The sequence below is a fragment of the Callionymus lyra genome, chromosome 11, assembly GCF_982586985.1.
Source record: "Callionymus lyra chromosome 11, fCalLyr1.hap1.1, whole genome shotgun sequence".
NCBI classification, from domain to species: domain Eukaryota; kingdom Metazoa; phylum Chordata; class Actinopteri; order Syngnathiformes; family Callionymidae; genus Callionymus; species Callionymus lyra.
The window spans coordinates 26,015,766-26,025,057 of NC_141828.1; the positions used below are offsets into that span (position 1 = coordinate 26,015,766).

The window sequence follows — 9,292 nt, forward strand, 5'->3', positions numbered from 1 at the left end:
CACTTGAAAATTCGTTGATTACAGTTGAAAATTGTTGCTCGTTCTCTATGAGAGCAGGAACATCTTGCAGTGATCCATCTCTCCATCTCACCGTCACTTGTGACCAAGTCCCTAATATGGTCATCTCCTCCTACATGGAGATCAACCTCTTTCTGACTGAATACCATGGTCTCCAATTTAGAGGAGCTGGTTCTCATCCCAGCCTCTTCACAGTATTCGGTGTATCAGCGAGGACTAATGGTCCTAGTCTAGAGCTGGTCTGAATTGAACACGTATTTAAAAAGTGAACCAGTGTTCTCTTGAGGATGGTGTAATTCTTCGCTGCCCTCAGTGGACAGTTTTCAACCTTCTCGCTCGTCTCTTTGGTGAAACCTTCAATGATCCAGTTAGACAAGGGCGTGTTTAACCATTAGACACACAAACCGTGAAGTCACAGCAGAGCCTCAGTCGGACACTTCATCCTCGACAACCATGTTGATGGATCTCCTCCAGCCTGTTGTTGTGCTAGGTGAGTTTGAATTCACTTTTATTTTAATACATTAATTCATTTATGTTTCTTCATGTTATATAACCATGTTTTTTGGTGTGATGATTTTGCTTCTTTTTTTTTAGCACTGTCAATGTTATACTTTTATACACTATTATTGCTGTATATGTGTTATTTCTCTATCATGGTCTGGTTTTGTTGAACAAAGTGTAAAATAAAATTTAGAATATATTAAGTCTTGTACATTTGCCAAAACATCATCAATTTTATTTGTATAAAAAATTGAAATAATTTACAAACATAAGTATTTGTTTTTAAATCTAAAGAAAGTTTATTTTTTTCTGATGAAAAAATAAATAAATCAATTTACATAAAGAATGTTCTTAATGTTGACAATCACGATTACAGTTGATGTTTAAGACACTCTGATGTTAAATAAAACAAAAATAGAGTGAGAGGTTTGTATCTCTGCCCTTGTATATGTTCAACTTTTTTCTTTCTTTTTTTTTCTTTCAGTAATCGCACTCGCAAACATTTCCACTCCAATGGCCACCCCAGCTCATCCCGCCTGCGAAGGTGAAAATCAATTCTGTCAATTGGATATTTGTCGTTTGTCAGAAACCGTAATCGTATTCCTGGACCTTGAGAACGGTTTTAAATGCAATAAGGGCAGCAGTAGCCGAGAGCAGCTCTGAGTAACCACAGAGATGATGATCCACCTGTTGCTTCTCTTGTGTGATTCAAGGATGTCAAATAAAGGGCGCGATGATCTGTAACATGAGCATCAAAACAGTGCTGCAGCACTTTCCTTCTCTGCGGGTGTGTTTGTGTGTAGAGGAGCAGCTTTGTGGGTCGCTGGACTCACAATGCCGACCAGAGCCAGGTGCAATATTGTCTTTGCTGCCTCGGGATCTGTTGGGCTAATTACTTTTTTCTTTACCTTTGAAACTTTTTTTTATTATATCTCTGGAACGATGGTAAGTAAGTATATAAGTATTATATATTTTTTGCTTTGATATAAGAAGTTTGAATTCAGTGTTGACAAAAATAATAGATGTAATGTTTGAGGCTCAAATATATAGAAATATTTATATGATTTCCTTGATATATGATGAACTTAGCTCACTAGAAACCAAGTTGCACATGTTTAAGGTAAAGCAAAACCAGGCCAACATCCTCACAAGTCAACTAATTCAAGCCTGTTTGACCTTATCTAGTTTGGCCCAAGATTAGATTAGATTAGATAAACTTTATTGATTGATTGAGATTGTTGCTAGTTAACTAGTTTAAGGCCTTTAACTAGTCAAATTATATGGAATCACTAGTGATACAAAAAATGTTGCCTACTTGTTTCATATGAAAAAAAGTCAAGTCAATCACATGTGGAGGTCAATAACAGAATAAGTAAATAAATTAAACTATATTTTGTATCAGAAACACTTAGATCATCTCTGGAATTAAAACAATTGTTGAAATTAATGTTTTTTCATGTTAAATTTAACCATTTTAAAATGATTATTTATTGATGTTTAATGTAAGGTCTCATATTTCATTCACCATATTTAAAATTGAAAAAAAAAAAAATGAATCACCATTTTCACAATATACTGTCTATACCGTATATGAGCTCCTGTGGTGAATAAATATTTAAAATCAAAACCCTGAAGTTGAATATAGTCAATAAAAGTAATAATGGCTACTGCAGGTGCGTTAACTGGAGGGTAAATAGTCTTATATTCTTTATTTGCTCAGCAGATCAGAAGAAGAGGAGCACAAAGGCAGACAGGGGGCGGAGCTATTTACAAAGCCCAGGTAATAATGTCCCTATTGTGATTGGTCCAGACAATAGAATATATGTTTATGTCCAGCACACGACGCCTGGTGCTCTGAGCAGGTCCGGGTCTGTGTCAGCGACTCTGAGTGCAACAAACATCTGGCCCCCGTCCTGCAGGCCTGTGCGTCAGATCAGTGTGACGGCCGGCAGTGCAGGAGAGCCACCCAGAACTTCTACGCCCAGATGCCCGTCAGCATGAAGGAGAGGTTGGCCATGTGTGTGTGCGACTCCTCGGATCAAAGCTGCCTGCAGATGAAACAGATGCTTCACAGCGGAGCCTGCAGGCAGGAGGAAAGCTTCTGCTTGGAGAGAGTCGACCAGTGTGAGGCTGACAACGAGTGCAGGTGTGTTGAAAACAATCACACAAACTTTTTGTTCATCTTGTGCTGCACAAAACAATGGAAGTATATCAGTGACATTAGACTAACTAAATGTTAAAACTTTAAAACTTTTATTTAGCATTTAATGACTGTTTTAAATAAATTGATTTAAAATATTTCTTTTTTTAAAATATTTTGAATGATTCAATTTTAAAGTTTGAACATACTCACAGTCATTTTTTTATTTTTTTAAATTTTATTCCACTTAGTTTCATATTGGGATTCCAATAATTCCAAAATGTATTTTCGAAATGCAATATTTTTCAAGTCTTAGTCTTTTCATTTTAATATAAAAATCTTAGTGTATTAGTTCCACAAGACAATACTAAGACTAGTGAGCTTCTTGATCTAACTTTCAGCCAATCATGTGACGCACAGACGATCATGTGACTAAGCTATTTTACCAACATTTTTATGCGGAATTTAAAAGGTTACAAATAAAAAATATTGAATATTGAACACTTGATTTTTTAACAATTTAGGCTTCAAATCAATATCAAACTCTGTGTAAAAAAAAAGGAATAGGAGAACAGATGACAATCATAAAAACATTCCCTTAGATTGCTCGATGAGTTCACTGAGAGGAAGTGAGACAAGGAGAGAGTCATGTAGGTTGGAGGTGCTTTTGTTGAGTTAGAAAAAGGGCTTGAAAGTGGTATTAATTTAGGAAAAAGTTTCAGGTTTAGATCAAGTCCTACTAAACCAGCTAAAAAATACATCTATTCATTTGCAGGAAAACGAATGGAAAATATATCGTCTCAGCTTGAAGTTTGTATCATGTTTCAGTATCGACAAATACAATTCTGTGTTTAGTTGATATGTTCTCACCGTGATTGTGTGGGTTTACTCTGGTTACTCCGGTTTCCTTCCATAGTTCAAAAACTTCCAGAGGTTGATTGACACTAAATAATCTGTAAATCTGAGAGTGACATATTACTGTTGGTGCTGCAGGAGCTGAAGTGTATTAGATGAGACTACATTCCTGCTGGTTTGTGTAGAGTGGATCAGCATCTCTGTGGAGTTGATAAGAGGCATCAGTCTTTCCCGAGAGTCCAACAATTATAGTCGCACCAGAGGGAGAACTTGATGCTGGGAGGAACTCAGTGATACAGGAGTAATCTCAGTGTCTGCAGGATGACCTTAAGAAAGACCATGTTCTGTTTGGTCTCTGACATTTATTACGTCTTCATTTCTGGAGCTTGAAGCAGTTTTTTTGTATTCAACTATCTGTCTCTCTCTACGTGTCTGTGTGTCTGTCTCTCTATGTGTGTGTGTGTGTCTGTCTGTCTGTCAGTCTGTCTGTCCGTGTGAGATTGATGGTAGGACAGGAAGGTGTTGAGTCCCAACTGGTCCAGTTTGAGGATGAAAATTTGTATTTCTCTTTATCTGTTTGCCTTTCTCTTTATTTGTTTGTCTTTTGTTCCCTTGTGTTTGTCTGTGTTTTTATCTATCAGTCTTTCTATCTTTGTCTTTGCCTTTTTCTCTATGTGCCTGTCTGTCTCTCAATGTGTTTGTCTGTCTCTCTTTCTATGTGTCTAGCTATGTCTTTATCTATGAGTCTTTCTTTCTATGTGTCTGCATTTTTATAAATGTGTCTGTCTGATTCTCTATGTGTCTGTTTGTTTGTCTTTCTATGTGTTTGTCTTTCTTTCTATATGTCTGTCTATCTTTCTATGTGTAGGTCGAGCTCTCTTTGTGCCAGTCTGTCTCTCTGTGTCTGCTGTCTCTCTGATTGTCTGCTATCATTGAGACATCTGAAGATGTAGTGAATCATATTCGCGCACATCATCAGTTGTGTACTTCAGTATCAATGTGTTATACGACCAGTCATGTGACTTCAGAGCAGACGAGTGATTATTGACTCAGAATTACACTTTTTTTTTTATTCATCATACTACTACAAAATGGACAATTATTTTCACATCCTCCTTCATTGTACACTACACCTGAGTGTGTGATACAAACACACACAGGAAATACGATAAACCATAAAGTGTACTGCATAGAGAGAGATAACAAACATAACATCAGAAAATCACTGAATAATTTTAAAATATACATGTTCGCTGTTGAATATTAAGTGAGTTCAAAAATAAACCTACGAATCTGACTTGTGGAAAGAAAGTTCATGTGAGATGATGTTTTCTTTTGGTTGTTGGTCTGTGTGTTTGTCTTTGTGTTTGTCTGTGTGTTTTTGTGTCTGTGTATTTGTCTGTGTGTCTGTGGTTCTGTGTGTTTTGTGTTTGGACAGAACCTTTCAGTAGCACTTGTGAAGCAAAGCAAAACAGACAAAAAACAAAAAAGGAAAACTTAAAAAAAATAGACCAGACAAATAAACAAATAAGAAAATCAGGAAAAATAAAAAAAACACACAAAACAAGACATACAAACTTAACAAAACAGACTAATCATACTAAATTAACTGAAAAGTTAAAACAGAGAAAAATAACCATTAAATATAAAGTAGACAAAATGAAACACAATAATAAAAAACAGAAAAACAAAACAAAACTAATGATGAAACAGAGAAAGACAAAGCAAAATTCACACAAAAAACAAATAAATAAAAAGGACAAAATCAAACAAAATACACTCCGAAGTAAATAAATAACCAAAGTTTGAGATGATGTCAAGGAGAGAAAGTGTCAATAAAATATAGATGAACTAACTGATGCTAACAAAATAAATATGAATAAAAACAGACTCAACATCACGTCATGTTTCTGTTTCCTCAGAGATCTGCTGGTGAACCTCCAGAACAACTGCTGGAGAGAAGAGGACCGTCACTGCCACGGTTCTGACCCGGGTCAGGAATGCTTGGCTCAGTTGGACCCAGATTTGATTCTAGGCCGTGACCCCAGGTGCAGAGAATCCTACATCGCTACTCTGGGTACTCCGCTTCATCATCCTTGTTCATGCGAGCGCTTGCAGGGCCAAAATTTGCTTTCCTGCAACAGGATTTGGGAGATTTTCCATGCCAGGACACATTTCAGTGAGTTTCAAACCACAAACCAGATTTTTAACTTTTCATGACTTCATGTTTTCTTGTTTTTAGACAATCCTTTGATGAGCAACAGTGTTTCTACTGAGCCTCCAGCTCCTCAAAATTCACAACAACAAACTTGTACGATTGACCCTTTCTCAACAGTTCTTTTTTTAATTATAATGTTTTTTATCATCTTCTTTCCAGATGATCTTCTCTACGTTTGTTCCTCTGTGATTCTTCTTCTAATGTTTCTTCTGATCCTCGCTGTTGCAGCCAGAATATGGTCAGTTCATCCTTACCCCAGTAAATAATCTGTCTTACAGTTAAAGTCCTTTTTTCTTGCAGTTTGTTAAGAAAGAAGAATCAACGATTCCATCCTCCTCAGAAGAACGACTGTGATCTGGTTCTGTGAAGATTACTTTAAAAAAAAAAGAGGAGCTTTTAAATCTCTCTTGTACATCCTTGACTTCATTCTCAACATGTCTGTCACTTATCAATGTAATTTTTCGGTAAAACATAACTGGGGATTGTTTGTTTTATTATTTATTATTGTTGTACTTTGATGTTTGCTCTTTAATTTGAAAAAGTAAACAAAAGCTTTACATACGAAAGTTGTTTTGTTTCTTTATTATTAAATAAAAATACATAAATAAATTTGCTTTAATAAAAAAAAAGAAAATAATTAAATTAAAATAAAACAAGTTCAAAATAAACACTATGTTTTAACTTGAAAGCATTTATTTGATTGAAGTAATCTATTTTCTGTGTTTGGTGGGTTTTTGTTTTATTCGAGTGAAAAAGTAAAAAAGTTTAAATAAAAAATAAAGTTCATAAAGTTTTCTAGTTATTACAGTTTTTCTCAGTTGCTTTGGTGCTTTTCTCACATCACTATAAACATTTGCACAGCAGTAAGTGCATTTCTCAAAACAATTAGTGCAAACTGCAAAACCTAGTGGATAACCTGCAAAAGTACGTCACTTGCTCAAAATGGATAGTCTATTATTTCATTATGACAGTTTATTCTCTCAGTGTTTTCCAATGCAAAAAAAGGTCAGAACTCGGTGACACTACCTGAAAATGCTCAAGACAGCACTATACACTACTTGTACAGCCATTTGAAAACTACAGTAAAGTTACACATTGCTGTAGTTAGGGGAATCTGCCTATGTATTTGGCCTCTTCTCCCTCTTCCCCTGTTTGGTGCCCTTCCCCTTCCTCCCAGCATCCTCAATCCTCTTCCACGATGCCGACCTTCCATTAATGTTTTCACAGAATTGTAGAAATGGTACACACTATGTCCTGCTCGGTTCATATATGGTTGCCAAGTGCTTCCCATGCGTTCATGGGATTCATCCCTGAGTGACTGTGAACAAGTGGCTTGTCATTGGTTACAACACATACTTCACACACCTCCTCGTGAGTGAAAGCTGAAGTCCACCTGAGAGCAATGGTTCAATTTAGAACAGAGACATTTCCAGGAAAAAATCATAAAGAAAGGTATAAAAGTTTGCTTGACAGAATTTGATAACTAGTTCAACAAATGTGTGTGTAATGACTCAAGCAATGAATGAAGACTATTAGTTTTATTGGGAACGACTATTCAGCATCCATAAGTAAAGTTCATTTTGACTGACATGACATAAGCAAATGACAATGTTATGAAACAGCAGAAAATTGTATGAAAGCAACTGAGACATGTCCAAAAGCATTTGCAATTTGTAGGAAGGAGAAATTGCTACAATGATGTGCTTGAATGACGGAGGTTGAACTAATAGTTATGAGAATTTTCATTCTGATCTGAAAAAAAGCACCAAAGCAACTGAGATAAAAACTGTATTATTAAGTCTATTAGGTTGGGGAAAAAAAATGTGAATAATTTTTTATTAAAGCAATTTTTAAAATTAATTATGAGGAAACAAAAGCGAAACGTTTCATTATTGGTCAGACACCAAAGATGATAAATGTCATGTAAGAACGAAAAATATTTGCAGCGACAGACAGAAAAATGTGTTTAAAAAATCAAGTGCTTTGTACTTTGTGAGGTTTTTAATGGACTCTTATCATCAGAAACTTCTTTGATGTTTGAACAGTTTTATTCAATTTAAACAACTGTCAACTCTCTGGATAATAAAAATTAGAATCGAAAGAAAAACTGAAGGGCAGCAAATCGCCCCTGGGTTGCACTTTGGAGTTGCTCTACCATTTCTGTAGATTCTCATTCATTCATGCTGAAACGGAGTCGCCTCGAGTCTGTTAAATAAATCTTTTATTGATTTTCTTTTGTTTTGCAGACGTGGCTCAATATATCTCTGAATATGATGCTGAACTCCGGTTTCTGTCATTTCAACTCCCACACAAGATCTCTAAAGCAGTGGTCCCCAACCTTTTCCAACTCAGGGCCCACTTTTAAGTCTCAAAAACCTTTGCAGCCCACCTCAGACCCCATAAATACGAAGGTATTATAATGCGTTCGCATTTCCTTGCCATACAGTATATAAATACTCAAAGGAAAAACAATATAATGAAAAGAATATTTGAAAATGTCTAATATCCTTTTTAACATTTAAAACCTTATTGTGTGTATTTTTATTTTTATATAATTACATCCACCCTCACACAAAAGAATTATACCATTTTGGAAACGATTTTGCGGCCCACTTGCAATACCTTCGCGACCCACCAGGGCCTGTCTGAAACGCATTTGTTAGATTTCTCATGAAAAACAAAAATCGAAAAAATTAAATTAAATTAAATTAAAAGTAAAGTCTTCAAGTCAAGTCTTACTTGGAAAACAAATATGTCATTTCATGGCTGGTTTATTTGACATTGTGTTCTGTATGAGATATAGTGGTTTTCCTGTACAATAATTTTTTAAAATGTTGATTATACTTTTTGGAAAGGGACTAATGGACAGATGAATGTAGTTTTGTTTCTTTGCTATAAAATATATATATATATATATATATATATATATATATATATATATATTTCAAAACCTCAATAATAAAAAAAACAGATTTAAATAGAATTAAATACTTTGAATAAAAAGTGAATTAAACCATTTTTTTTAAAAATTGAAGTGAAAACATTTCAAAAGTATTTTTTTTATAGAAATTGAAAATTAGTACTTTTTATTATTCATTGAGCGCAAACGTTTTTTTTTTTTTTACATTATTTATTGTAAAGAAACAAAACTACCTCCACAAAAATGTGTGTCAATAATTGTAGTGTAAGGACGTTCCTTATTGGTCACCGGTGTTTAAAGAATTATGCAATATTGTACAAAATGTATTTGTTAGCTATATCTGTCTTTGTTAGCCGAGTTCAGTTCACGTCTGGTTTATTTGATTTGATGTGTTCTGTACGAAGATGGTGGATAAAAGCGTACATTAAGCTTTGGCGCAATCTTGGTTTTAAGGAAAAATTATGATTATTAAACTAATTTCCAGTTGTGCATGACATATATTTACATTGTTTTAAGGTTAACTTGTGTTGAAATTTTCCAAAAAGTGACTTCTAGATAGTTCCGAGCATGAATAAGAACACGTGAGTCCCTCTTCTCTCAACAACACTCGCACAAAAAAACCATTGGGTGCACAGATTGG

The 9,292-nt window shown here is 34.9% G+C and overlaps 1 protein-coding gene across 2 annotated transcripts; it reads left to right on the forward strand.

Annotated features, from left to right (window-relative positions):
* Positions 1 to 460: 460 nt before the first annotated feature.
* Positions 461 to 6,197, forward strand: gfral (GDNF family receptor alpha like). 2 transcript variants are annotated; one of them, XM_087802838.1, is made up of 8 exons: positions 461 to 508; positions 1,004 to 1,063; positions 2,240 to 2,299; positions 2,356 to 2,665; positions 5,437 to 5,693; positions 5,757 to 5,825; positions 5,892 to 5,970; positions 6,033 to 6,197. In XM_087802838.1, the coding sequence occupies exons 1-8, from the start codon at positions 472 to 474 to the stop codon at positions 6,097 to 6,099; spliced, it is 939 nt and encodes a 312-aa protein (XP_087658964.1). In that variant the 5' UTR covers positions 461 to 471; the 3' UTR covers positions 6,100 to 6,197. The 2 variants fall into 2 exon arrangements, with proteins under 2 accessions (XP_087658964.1, XP_087658963.1); XM_087802837.1 differs by having other exon boundaries at positions 5,757 to 5,970.
* Positions 6,198 to 9,292: the final 3,095 nt, after the last annotated feature.